We start from the raw sequence: 13,704 nt of genomic DNA, 5'->3' as shown, positions 1-13,704 counted from the left end.
GGAGGGTCCGTGCACCCCGGGGAACCGAGGCGAACGAGCAGCATCCTCTGCGCACGGGGGAGAACGTAAGCGCCCCGGCTGCTCGGTGGGACGGGGTGGGTTTGGAGGGCGACGGATGCCGCGCGGGATGGGGTTCCCGGGGGTAAGCTCGGTTATGGGGTAGGGAAAACCCCGCCTGTAGGACCAGGGCCACGCAGCCAATAAGCGCGGCGGCCCGGAGTGGAGTGATTCTGCATCACGGCTCAGGGCCCGCGATTACATCATGTCGGTCCTGCGGGGATGGCAGCGGGGCCACGTGGTCGCTCCGGAATCGCTGAGACGGTTTTCCTGAGCGCAAGGCCGGGAGGAAACCGCAGGGATGAGACTGAAAACAAACCGGCCCCCGAGACCGTTGGGTTCTGGCCAGGAAGGCTCGCACGGTTGCAGCGGGCTCGGGCGGCCGCGTCGGGCTCGCCGGCGGCGCGGAGCATCGCCCCGAGCTGCGGGACGCACTGCGCTTCAGCTGCAGAGCCCGAATGCGGCGGCTCCTGGCACCCTGCATGCAGCGTCCTCCGTCCTGCCGCTCCCTCGCTTGGCTGGGGGCGGGGGGGGGTCCCCAAAATGCCGAGCCCCTGCATGTTCGCTGCCTGCCAGGACGCCTTAACCCCGCGTTGAAAGCAGCCGTGCCCGCCCAGGGCTTTGCTGACGTGCGCCGCTCCCAGCCCTCGGCATCCCTGGCGCCCCGGGGATTTGTTTCGCTACGGCAGAGCGCAGCGTTAATCATTAATTCGCATCGCAAACACATTCAAAGCCTCTTCTCTCCTTCACTACCTGTAACTCTGCTTTGTCAACTGTCCCTTCCGGAGCGGGTAAACACGCAGCCCGGCCCGGCGGGACCCCCGCGCAGCGCGCAGCCCCCCCGTGGGTTTATTTACCCCAGGGTCAGATGGGAAAAGGCGAATGCACTTGCAGTCACTTCCCATTTGCACCGGTATCCAAACTCGGTGCCCAAAAGGCGGCGACAGGCACCCCGGCCGAGGCTCAGCCCGTACCGGGCTCCGTGCCGGCGCTCGGCAGCCCGCAGCGGAGGGCAGTGATCCGCGGCAGCCCCCAGCCCACGCCGGGGGCTTGCAGGGTCTCTGCGGGAGCCCAGGAAGTTTCGGAGACAAGGAGCCCGTCAGGGTTGGCAAACCCGGGGAAGCCGTGCTCGGTTTGGGGAGTCAGCTGTCACCAGCGGCTGAGGCTGGGGGGGGCACGCACGTGAAATGTCCCCGCGTGCTGGTCCTGCTCTTACGCTCCTCCCTTTGCACCCGCTTTGGCCCCTGTTGAGACAGTAAGAATTTGGGGTTGGAGGGATCTTGGCCTCACGCACAATCGTGGGGCTGCAGAAGACGAGGCGGTGTAGCCCCCCTGGAAGGCAACAGACCCCCGCTCTGGCAGCCTTCCCCCTGCACAGCGCTGGAAATTTATCACCCAGTGCTTTTTTTTTGTGCAATTTCTGCCCTGTCAGGGCAGCGGCAGCTCCGCACCTTTCTCAGCAGAGCCGGGCCGTGAACCTACCCGAATATGTTCGACACAGAGCCAGGCACATGATCTGCGCGACGGCAGACACGCCGGGGCAGAGCTGGATTTGCTGCATGCTGCTCTGCAGCTCCAGGGAGGGGAAACCCCATCCTCCGAGCTGTTCCGCGCACGCCCCTTCCCCAAAGCAGCGTTTAAACCACCGCCCATGAGTTTTGATCTTCGTGCGTGAGACGGAGGGCACCGTTCTGACAAACTGACGCGTCCCTGGCCGAAGCGACGCCGCGTCACTTTTCCAGGGTTCCCAGATGGCTGCTCTTCCTTCTCCATCGCAACGACCGTCACAAATGAGGATGCTGGAACAAATTCCTGGCCGATGAGTCAGGAAAAATCACCCATCGCACAGGCTGGGAGCGACACCTGCATTGCAGAGCACAACAGCTCCTTACCCGTCGCTTTCTAGGTCACCCAGGCAGGTGACGCGAAGCCACCATCTGAGGACCGTCTGGCAAGCCCTGCAAGGCGGGCAGGTGTCCCACCAAGCACCAAAGTTGTCACCCATGTGACACCATGTCTGGTGTCAACCACAAAAGATGCACCAAAGATTGAGCGGAGGAATGAATTTGCCAGCAGCAGCAACACCCTGCCGTGCACAGTGAGACCCACGTAAGGACACAAAGCGCGTTTTCCACTGGGGACAATCCTTCCCCCAGTGGGGAGGAACACCTGGGCCTTTGAGGATTCCCCAAAGCCTGTGTCGTGTTTCGACATCGACGGGCACCCAATGGCAGCTGCCGGCCGTCAGCGCCCCCCGCGCCCGCTCGTACCGCGCGTTCTGGCCGGGCAGCGAAGCAGAGCGAGACGCCGCCCGAGCGACAGACGGATAGCACCCTCCGGGTCACACCAGTAGTGTTTTTATTGGAGTATCTCACATGCAGGAACCAAAGTAGAGATGATTTCTGGAGCAAGTTAAACAATGGCAGATTAATACAGTCGTATCGTCCTCAACGTAAACACTTCCTACGTGAACACAGCAACATTTTAGTGTTGGGTTTCTTTGCTTGTTGTGGTTTTTTGTTTCTCTTTACATAGTCAATCTCTTTAAACAGTTATGTCCCCCTTCTCCCCCGACCCCGTTCCCAAACAAAAAAAATATCCAGTATCTTCAGTAAATAAATATTATCCACTTTCATCTGGAAAGCCTACAGCTGTAATATACAGAGAAGCTAGTATACAGGTTACATCGGTAGGGTTAACGACAGCTCATAGTAACACGTACAGAACGAGGAGCTCGTACTCATAAAAACACAGAGCAGGGCGGGGATTTCACTGTGGGTTTGCCATGGGCTGAAGGGAAGCGGCACCGGCGCTCGGCGCGGCTCGAGAGCCAGGCGGCAACCTCGCCTCGCTCCCGGATGGAGGAGCAACCCGCGCCCGGGGACGGAGCAGCTGCGGAGGCTGCCGTTCAGGAGGGACGAGGGGAAGGTGCTGCGTGGGCACCAGCAACGCCCTGGGCGCCTGGCAAGGGCATTCCTGCCTCCCCCAGCAGCTGAAGGGTTACCTCCAGGGCGGCTACAAATCCACTCCCTGATCGCCTGCTTCATTATTTCCATAAAAATAACTGTCCTGAGCTGTTTTTTTTTTCCAGGGTAGGCTCCGCAAGCCTTGCGGTTAGCTTTCAGGAGGTAAACAACGACTGAGCCGGACGAGGCTGGCCCCGGGATGGAGACAGCACAAGCAGTTCCCACTCCACAGGGCTCCCAGCAGCCGCAAGAGACCTGACAACGCATCGGGTGAAAAAGACTCAAAAACGCTGCCGTGTTCGCTCTCCTGGTCCGCGTGTCCTGTCCTTACGGGTTAAAGCAGGAGAGCATTGACTCGAGAGGAACAGGCACGGGCTGCGTTGGCTGGGGAGCCGGGAGAGCTTATGGAGGGGGACCGTCACCCCTGCCCCGGGTCTGAAACCACTGCCCGGGTCTGTTCTTCCACCACTGGAGGGAAACGTCTCGCCACCACAGCCAGGTCCGCCGAGTCCTCCGTGTAAAAGTGGAAAAGGCCACCGCATCCCACCAAAAAAGGCCAAACTAAGTCGGAAACCCCCGCTAAAATCCTTCTTCAGCGTGCAGGTGTAAAAGCAGCCCTGGAAATGGCGGCGCTGATTCGACCAGTGCGTTCCAGAGACGGAGGCTGTGATCATCGGAAGGAATGTTGGAGGCTACGCGAGGGTCCCGGTAAGGACCAGTCTCTGCATTTGTGCTGTTCCCTTTGAGAGCCACCACGCTACGTTTTTACGAGCAATCCTCCTATGAGCCTCACCTACGTACTAAAAACCCTAAATGTCTGTACAGCACATCGTTACCTATCACACCTGCCGAAGACGCAGCTGAAATCTACACAAAACAATTAAAAACCCGAAAGGATGTATTTAAATAGAAACCATTCATTCCTTACACCTCAGCACATGAAGGGTTAACAGAAGAGGTTAAAAAACACACTGGAAAGGAAATATATTGACAAAATAAATATTTTAACCTAGAACAGGGTATGATTAGAACTTACAAAGGACCCCAATAATAATTTAGTGTCATTGAGCGTCAAGCTGTGATTCCTAACACGCCTAGAGAGCACTGGGATGTTATTCCCTACGGAAAGCGGATCAGGCTGCTGCTCCGTCCCTCTTCTCGCCAGCATCGGAGCCACGCAAGTCCTCTGCCCACTTGCACAGAGGAAGCACTTAGAGTGAAAGCGAAGGAAGAATAAATCAAGAGGTCGGTCTTCTGAAGTGAAAAACCCCTTCCCTTTCCCCCCAAACGGTTCCCACCGCTCAGGTTTTCCGCAGACCACAAGAGGATGGGGAAAATGAGAGATCCTGATACAGGACATTAGGGAAGCTCTAGCGTAGCTCTTACATTTGTTAAAGAAGGTTTGGGCCAAACCACCCGTTCTGCCGCACGCTGTCCCCTTCGGCGCTTCCAGCCCTGCACGCTCAGCCTGCCGGAGCCAGGTCTGGCGGATCCGGGCTCCAAATTTAACTCGTGGGAGGGCTGCGCTTTTACCGGACCCAGCAAGGGTCCCACCAAAAGGACATAAGGGTCCCACCAAAAGGACGTCAGACCACGGCCCCGGGCTGAGCACACACCTCCCACGGAAGGCACCTCCCGAGCGCTGCCCTACTTCCAGCAAAGCCGCTGCTCGTGCCGACAGCACCTGCCAGCCCCTGCAAACAGTGTCCTTGCTCTCCAGCAGATAACGCGGAGCGTCAGCGGGGACCACGAGTGCCTGAGGTTGCCAGCGCAGAGGAGAGTCCCTTGGGTTCTGCCAACTTGTGCTCCTCGTCTCCCCCCAGCCCCAGCCTTCTTGTCTCATCTCTTTTCCTCCCCGGCTGGAGGGAGCAGGCACTGACAGCTCTGCAAGCCCTTCCAGAAAGGGACTAGATTCTCTCTAAAGCAACAACTTGGAAGTCCCAGGACAGGCTTAGCATGACAGAAAGAAGCAGCGTTAACAGGCACACCTCCACCTCCCCTTCTGCTCAGGGCCAGCAAATCCGCGTGGTGGGACTCGGCAGGGGGGCTCGGCGACAGCGCTCCCGATATCCTTGCCACTCAGCATCGTTTGACAATGTCCCCGTGCTTGAGCAATGCGATTATCTCCTCCGGCTTGGCAGGGAAGCTGGATTAACATGCTTAGAATCACCTGATGTGGCCATTTACGGGGTCAATGTGTTTCAAGGATTTAGAAGAGAAAATACACGCTTAAAACACCCACGGAGCTTTTTGCATTGACAGGAATACCAACAATTCATTCTGCGCTGGCAAGGCTGCTCAGGCAATCAACCAAACACCGTATGAAATCATATCAGTGTCACAACAGAAGTTTCCTCAGGTTTTTGGGAGCTGGTGGCCACATCTGATGTGTTGCAGCAAGGGAGGGGCTGGCAGGAGCTGGCAGCAGCCAGTATCTGAGCACTGGGCTCACCTCGCGTTAGACAGCGAAGGCAGCGGGCGAGAGCAGCAGAGCACACGCGCAGCCAAGGCGGCTGTCCTGGCACTTTCCGTTAGCCACAGGGAAGGTGAAACGGAGAGAAACCCTCCGCAGACCCAGGCAAAAGGGCTTCAACTGGGGAGAGGGCCAGCAAGCGGGAAGAAGAGGGAGCTTGATCACCAAGCTGTCTCCATCCTTACACCGGTTTTCCTTGTGCACAGCGCCCAGCTGACAGGGAGCAGTGAGCTACGCAGCTGCGATGACGTGCCAAGACAGAGCCAGGGGCTGGCAGGGAGGGCAGCCCTGCCCGCGCCCAGCTACACACAGAGGGATCCTGGAAGAGGGTGCAGGCAGGGCAGGACAGAGGAGAGGATGAGCAGGGACAGCACAGAGTGACATCTGCCCTGGGAGGGCCTGGAAATCCTGCACCAAACACCACTTCCCTCTGAAGATGAACGTGATCGCTCTCAAAGACCATCAGCACTGCGATCGGGCCATTTGGTAAAAGGTTTTATGTGTCACAACCTACCCTAGAGAGTACGTTACAAGCTGAAATAACTATGCTCAGATAAAAGCTTCTACCGCTTTCACATCAGCTGTCTATAGCACGGCTTCTTGGTCTAGAACAACTTCCGAGAGAGCTTGACACACATCAGCATCCCGGGAAGCTCAGACGTGCCAAGTCAGAACAAAGTGGCTGCTTGCCTAAGACAACGAGCGCCCCAAGGAAGAGGGGCTGGAGCGCTGCTGCCTGCATGGGTGTTCATCTGATAAAGTTCCCTTCTGTCAGGACAGGAGATTCTCCCTGCCACGCAGCGTTCAGCTCTCTCTTTGATCCTGCCATCTTGCGCCACTGGCTTCCTACCAAGGAACAGGCTGGGGGACGCAGCGATGGCTGGAGCTGCCTGCTCCAGCTCCGCTCGTCAGCCCAGCCAGGCAGGCGCACACGCTGGAATCCCTTCTGGCGGCTCCAGGAAGAGCAGCACTCTCGGCCGTGCCGCTGGCAAACAAGGGAATATGCTCCTTCGCACAGACAGGAGGGAGACGGCAGCCCCGTAGGAGCTGGGAGTTGATAGAGAGGTGCAGGTATCAAAGCACACTCCAAAAATTACAAGTAGCATGGCCACAACCATCCAACACTTCCTCAGGCCCAAACCCAGAAGGAAATGAGGAGTTTCACCTCCAGCACAGACAGGCATGGCTAACCCCTCCGCGGTAACCATCCCCCTCAGCATTTTTGCACGAGCCTCCGCGAGGTTTGCCTCTTTTTCTCATACCCGCCACCAAGAACCAGCACGTCTACCCTACCAGGCATGGCAGGGAATCCAGGAACCTCCGTTCACACCCAGTCTGTGAGCAAGTCCCATCCATCTGCATGGACGTTGCTTACAACAGCCGAGACAAACGCAGAGCTCTACAGTCACTGAGGAAGGAATCTAAGGTAAGGAAAAAATAACCTAGCTATTTGAAAAGGCAAACGCACTAGAAAAAAATTCCTCATGTGAGAATGCTCTCCCAAAGAGCAAAATGCTTCACCGCTAACGTTACAGCATCCATTTAGCTCGGTGTTTTTCATTCTCGTCAACTGCCAGAGCTACTGGACATGGCCAACAGACTGCTTTCAAATTAGAGCGAGCCTAGATAAAACACAAGGAAAAAAATACCCTGTGAGATTTAGAACATGAAGCGTCGCACAAAGTAGGGAAAAGCGACCACCATATGGTACCGGGAGATGTGTGAGTGGGAGAGTAAAGGATTTTAACTTGTGAAGCACATGTTGAAAGGGGAACAGTTGTTCCTTGCTGCCGAATCCGACACGAAAGCCAATACATTAACATTTTATCTAAAAATAAAGACACACTCCTCCTGAACATTCCAGCTCAGTCAATTACATGCTGATCGACAGAGCAGTCTACTTGGCAGGACCTGCCTACAGAAGAGGATGATCCCTACATAAATTGAAGGGCAAGGCTGCTCTCTCCCCTCTGGGCTTTTGTCTCAACCCAGTGTGACGTACTCATGCATTCTAAAAGGGTTTTCAGCATCAAGAGCTGGTTTTGTGCAGCTGGGATAGGAAGGAGGGGATTAAGCGAGGGCTGGAGAATCGTGGTCTGGCAGGAATAGTGTTGGACTTAAATAGAAAGAGTCAGCTTGTGGGGGTGGCTTGTTTGGGGAGGGGGGGAAGGAGAAGCAATCTACGAAATCGAGGGGAAGGGGGTCGTCGTTAGCCAGGTACTGTGAGAGGACAAAGTGGCCGTACAGCGACATTCGCCTGCAGAACACAGGGGCGGGAGGGCGGCTAAGGGCAATCTTCACAGTGCAAAGAGGGCATCCTCCGAGCGCTCTTGCTTTTTCCTGCTGGAAGGATTTGTCGGAGGGGTGGGGGCTTCCAGGGGAGGGGATGGCAGATTGGGAACCATCTCCACCGCTTTGGCTCGCTCTTCTAAAAATTTGTCAAATTCTGCAATGCAAAAAAAAAAAAAAAAGAAGGAAGACAGGTAAGAACTGGGGCTGTACGCTTGGCCCCGGGGACAGAGGTTAGCAGGGTCTGAAATTCTGAAATTCCAGCACCTGCTGTCCCGCCGGGCTGTGTTCGCAGGCACACACACTTGTACGGCCTGACTTCCTCAGAAAAGGGTAGAGATGTCCTTTGAGACACCCTGGCTCACAGAGCAGAGGGAATCAAAGCCGTGCTACGCCATCGGCTGCGACAGAAGCAGGGAAACATCATTCCAAAGGGCTGAGCAGCTCGGGGCTGCATTCCTGCTGGCACAAACACAGCGCACAGCCAAGGAAGATGGCAGGAAAGCACTTACAGCCAGGGGGGCTCCTCATACCATAGACACAAACTCTGAAATGCTCCCCTCCCGCCTTTCCGGGTGCAGAAGCGTTTGCTGGGGAACATCAGGCTGGGAGAAGTCAGCGTCTCAGCAGGGATCAAAGCAGATCATTCAGCCTGCGCACTAACCCGCGAACACTCATCACCACAGGCATCTCTGCTTACCTTCACTGGTCACGCCCTCTTCCAGCTCCTCTCCTTTCTGCAATTGGAACAAAAAGGCACGTGAACACACAGGCAGCGCTTCACCTTCGCTATTATCCCCTACAAACGTTTAACGCAACTGGACAGCTTCCACCACGCGTTTCCACACGCTAACTATTTGAGCAGGGCCACCCGGGGAAATCGCACGGCTCCCACGTCGGGAGGCCAGTGGTGACTGGCGTTTCACCGCGCTGCAGAGCAAGAGGACAAGCACTGGAGATGCTTCTGAAGATTGCTGGTGGATAGCTAAACTTTCCCCATTGGACCTGAAGGGCAGTCCAGCGCTGTTTCCACTTCAGACAGTGGCCTCGTCAAAAACTGAGCTGCGTGAGTCGCACAAACACTGAACAAGGTGCCATCTTTTGTCACACAGTCCTTTAAAAAGTAGGAACTGCGGTTTGCATCGTGTCTTCAAATAAAATGCACTTTTAGCTGACACATGCCACAGAACAGTTTGGGGCTAACGTTCCTCCTGTGGGGGTTCATTTTATATTTAATACAAAAACATAGCAGCTCCTGGTGTCTGTGCTGCACACAGACAAGGCTGGAGCGGGCTGGATGAAGGATACCGGTGGGCAGTTAGCGCCGTCCGTGAGATGCAAAGGCTGGGAAGCCAGGGGGTCACTGCATTTCTACCAGCTGCACGCGAATTTCCACCAGTGCTTTAATAAGGAAATTAAAATTCCAAGGACGTGGCATCCTTGTCAATCTATCAGGAAGTTAAAAATGGACAAAAATGCTACTTGAAAACCTCATGCTGAACCTGCTTTGAAAAAGTGTTTGACCATATTCTGGCTTCTCTACGAGGAGAGTGGGGACACACTGCTTGGCCTCACAGAGGTTTTAATGCCTGGGAATTAATGCCACCTAGTATCTACCAGCTTTGTACCGCACAGAGGTTCCCAAAGGTACACACAGCAGCCACTGCTCCACGTGCAGAGGTACTGTTTGTTCCAACGGACCCCAAAAAGGGTAAGGAAATAAGTAACAATTAGCTAACCTGATCTGTAACCTCCTCACCCGGGAAGCGGAGAACTGAAATGAACCATTAATAAAAAAAAAGAAGGGAGGGAACCCAGAGTGCAAAACAAAAATCCAGTCTCAACCTTCTCAGGGCGCGTCTCTATGCTGCACCCACATAGGGTCAGGATGGGACCCAGGTACCCTCAGCGTGCCATCCCCTGGCTGGTTCAGGCACTTAAGGGCACTTCTCTGCTCTTTTTGAGCAAGGCTGTCCAGGGGATGACAGATGTACAGAGCTACCTCAATATCTCTCCATAAGATCTTCTCCCCTGCTAAATTAATTTAAATGGCAAAGACAAAAGTTTATTGTTTAAGCAGAGTGGACATGCTACATCTACCATGTTTTTTTTTTAACAAAATGAGGCCAGTTTGTAATTAAATTTGAAAATGACTGCCTGTACTGAGGCCTGAAAAAACTACCTGCAGCTGAAAGCCAGTGACATTTCAAAGACAGCCAGCCAGTCTGCCAAACTCCAACACTGAAACTCAGAATCTGTAGAAGCACTTCAGGCAGCTTTGGAGAGCAGGAGCGTTTTCTTCCTTTCAGTACAGTCAGCTCAGCCGGTGCCGGAGCAGAGGGCTGATGTGCTGGAGCTGGGGAGCAGAGCCTGAACCCCGCAGCTCCCGGCTGGGAGCGGAGCAGGGAACAGGAAGGGGCTGGGGGTGACCTTAGGGAGTAGGGAGTTATCTAGGGACAATCCCTGAAGTCCTAAGAAGTAATGGAAGGAGACAATCCTTAGGGATATGGTGACCACAAGGAAACAGCTCAGCTCACTAAAACCACGTTTAAAGGAACAATCTGAAACACAGCCCACCACCTGTCCCCAAAATGCACTTGGTTAATTTGAGTCAGATGCTTACATTAAAAAAAAGCAGACCGGAATAAATGCGTCCTAGCTGTACCCCTGCCTCCACCAAATGTGTTGGTACAGCAAAACAAACTCCAGAATGAAGGAAAAGCTACTTTTAGCTCTGTCATTTGTTTGCTTGTTTAATAATTACCAGACAATAATCATTTAGGAGGAACTGAAAGTTATAAACACTGAAGAGAGACTGTTATAAATTTTTACTAGTACTGTTATGAAACACGTCAAGCTTGCTTGCCAATTTAACAAAGGTATCTTGATTTGAAAGGAATCTATGCCCCGATCCAGCATCCCTTAAAAACATGCCTCAACACAAGCACGTACGGAGATCCTGTCAGAGCTAACGCAGCCTTAAACACGCGCTTGAAGTCCGCTGGGGAACACGGGTAAACTTCAGCACGCGTTTAAACGCTTCCCTATACGGGGATCGGAAACACGGGATGCTGTTCCTTCATGGAGAAGTGAAAGTAAAACAACGCAGAAAAAAAAAACATTTTTGAGTGAATTGCTGAACACAACCCTATCTCCTCCTGCTTAGATACTCCCTTCAGAGCGAAATAAGCTACGTGATTTCAAAGTTTCACTGCCTCCCGTCACGAGAAGTACCAGCAACTCAGCAATGCATTGAATGTTATCCGTACAAAGTCCGATTGCCCACGTGAAAAATGAAAAGATAAAGAGTCTCACCAAGTCGGTACTGAGCCACTCCTCAATGTCATCCATGACAGAGGACTGTGCAACAGGGATCTAGGGAGTGCAGCGAGAGAACAGCAAGGCAGGCAAAAACCAAAACACATCCACAATCATGGCCACAGAGCGATGGAAAATGCCAGAAATAAGATTGAAAAAAAAAAAAACAAAAGAAAAACAAAGATGTAAGATGTGCTGGAAAAAAAAAAGGCAACAAAATATAAATGGCATTTCAAATAAAGGAACACTTGGAAAGGAAATTATGAACAACAAGGCTAAAAAAAACCAAGAGAAAGATTATGGGGAATGACGTGACTGGATGCCAGCGTAAGATGGATAACTTCTTGACCACACATTAAAACCATCAAGATGGATTGATGATTCTAATCTTGGTCGTGAAAAGCTTTTAAGGGTAGAATACTGGATATCAGTTAGGTTTTGAAATGTTAAATTTACACCTTTTCTTTTTTTAAAATGGGTATTAGCCACAGTGAAGGGTTAGCAAAAAGAGAGGCTCAAAGTCTTCAGGCAACAGTCCCATGAAAACAATTTGATTTTCTCCGCAGGTGGAGGCGTCAGAGCCCAGGGTACACAGTCACGCTTCCTTCCAGATCCTCCCACACCACCGAGCCTTGGCACACCAGTTTAAAGTAAAACAGTCCCAGCTCCTCAGCCCCACACCTCTGCCAAAGGTGAGGCTCTCGCAACGGAGGCAGCTGAACCCAACGTCTGCAGCGCAAAGTGCGGAGTCTCAGAGGTGAAGGTGAGGAGGAGGACGGGGCAGTAGCTCCCGGCACGGGCAGAGGAGGAACGCACGGCACGCACTCCTCTGCGCTCCTGCTCCAGCACCAGCAGTGCCTCGCAGTGCTGCAACAAGGCTCACCGGAGCCCACCCGCCAGGCCTCCACGGATGGTTTAACAAAAAGGCAGGGAAGGTTTGCCTCTCCTCCTGCGACAAAACCGCTCCGGTTAGGCTGTGAGACTGCGGCAGGCAGCGCGGACGCAGCGCGCCGAGTGCTGAAGTGCAGCGATTTCACAAAGCGCTACAGGCAACTGGGTCAGCAAAGGGAAATTACTGCTATTAGGCGTAGAATTTCCTGACTTAACGACACTGCTTAAATACAACAGAGGGTTGCAGAAACAAACAGGAAAACACCACAATAGATCTCGTAAGGACAACCTGAAAAACACTTGGAAAGCAATGGCAGGCAGGTTCCAAGGCAGAGCGTGGCAGCCGAGTGGCTGGGTTGGCAGGGAAGAGACCTCACGGTGCTGGAAAGGCTCTCCTAGGAGGAAACGGTGTCAGGGCTTGTCCACAGCTTTGCCTGGAACCTCTCACGGGAAGAAGAGCTGACAGAGGCTTTGTAGGTGAATTCCCTAGGAGATGCGCCTTTCTCACACACTTCTCGTGGAGGAAGACAGACAGACACTGAATTTCACAGGCAGCAGCACAGGCTGACGCTGTTTAGTGGAGCTGCTCAAGAATTTTTTTCTTCTAATCAAGTGGTCCTTTGTGCTGAGGAGGTCAATTAAGCCCTTGCTTGAGGTGAGGTGGCTAAGGTGTGTTAGTTGTGTCAAAGGACTGGAAATCCAGGGCTCAATCCAAAGCATCTCCCACCACGAGAGGCACCGGGAAGATGGCATGGCTCCGACTCCGCAGGCTGCCGGACAAAGCGCACGCGCCAGATCCAAGAAGGGTCAGAGGTGCAAGCCGTCATTTTGCCTTCAGCTAATACATGAAGATCCCAAACAGGAAATAAGCTCCTGCAGTTACCTTTGGAATGGGCCCAATTTATGATAATTGCCCCTTTTAATTTGCAATGGAGAGCTGAATCATGCACGTACAACGCTAACGCAGTGTGCCGAAGCTTGCTGCGAGCTGGCCCAGACGGCCAGGAACGAGAGGAGGGCGCTGCAGAAATCTTCCAACACATTCCTTCCCAAGGACAAGCTGCATCTTGTACAACTGCCTTGTTAGTTTAACAGCTGTGGAAAACACCGGCTTCGGAGATACAAAGCGATGAATTTATTCAGCCTACAGCAAGCTAAAACCTAGTGCAGAAGTTTCAGTGTTTCTCTCTCCTGCATTGCTTGACACGTAACGCTTTGGAAGGCGCAGCCTTCAGAGCCGTTGGCTAGTTCGCGGCTCAGAAAGGTACTCACGTTTCTTTAAGGATAAGAAAATCTGTATGGAGAGCAGGAGGAAAATAGCAGGGTTTTTTTTTTGCTTTTCTGTGAATAAAATAAAAGCTGCTGTCCTAAAAAGTGCGGTGGTGGTACTGCGGTCTCTGTGTTAGGAGGAACAGCAATTCAAATCCTGGTGATCCTGAAAACACGACAGATGACTGAGCAAGTAACGGATTGCTGAGCATCGCAGGACTCGGGAGTTTGCAGGAGTCCTCAAAGAACAGCTCAGCAGTACAGGAAGTTTGTAAGATTAAAAAAAAAAAAGAAAAAAAGGAATTCTGCTTTCAGACAGACCTACTTTATATAGCAAACAAACAAAAACCTCAGAAGTGCAAGAACACTTCTCACAGGTCATATATAAGAAGCAGAGAGAGCTGTAAGATAAACATGTCAGCCGCTTGCTACTCAGCACTG

At 53.1% G+C, this 13,704-nt stretch overlaps 1 protein-coding gene across 4 annotated transcripts in view; it reads right to left on the bottom strand.

Moving 5' to 3' along the window:
- Window positions 1-5,975: 5,975 nt before the first annotated feature.
- Window positions 5,976-13,704, bottom strand: part of TOM1L2 (target of myb1 like 2 membrane trafficking protein) — a 54,577-nt gene continuing 46,848 nt past the window's right edge. For 2 of the 4 annotated variants that reach the window (XM_086759322.1, XM_086759324.1), the window contains 3 exons: window positions 11,101-11,160; window positions 8,486-8,522; window positions 5,976-7,942 (listed from right to left, as the gene is read on the bottom strand). In XM_086759322.1, coding sequence (XP_086615448.1) covers window positions 7,794-7,942; window positions 8,486-8,522; window positions 11,101-11,160 — 246 coding nt within the window. In that variant the 3' untranslated portion in view covers window positions 5,976-7,793. The remainder of the gene's footprint in view (window positions 7,943-8,485; window positions 8,523-11,100; window positions 11,161-13,704) is intronic. The other 2 variants (XM_086759323.1, XM_086759325.1) reach the window with 1 other exon arrangement.

Source organism: Chlamydotis macqueenii, chromosome 15 (genome assembly GCF_036417535.1).
Source record: "Chlamydotis macqueenii isolate bChlMac1 chromosome 15, bChlMac1.mat, whole genome shotgun sequence".
Classification (NCBI taxonomy): Eukaryota; Metazoa; Chordata; class Aves; order Otidiformes; family Otididae; genus Chlamydotis; species Chlamydotis macqueenii.
Note: the sequence above shows the minus strand (reverse complement) of the source record. Positions and strands in the feature narration are given on the sequence as shown.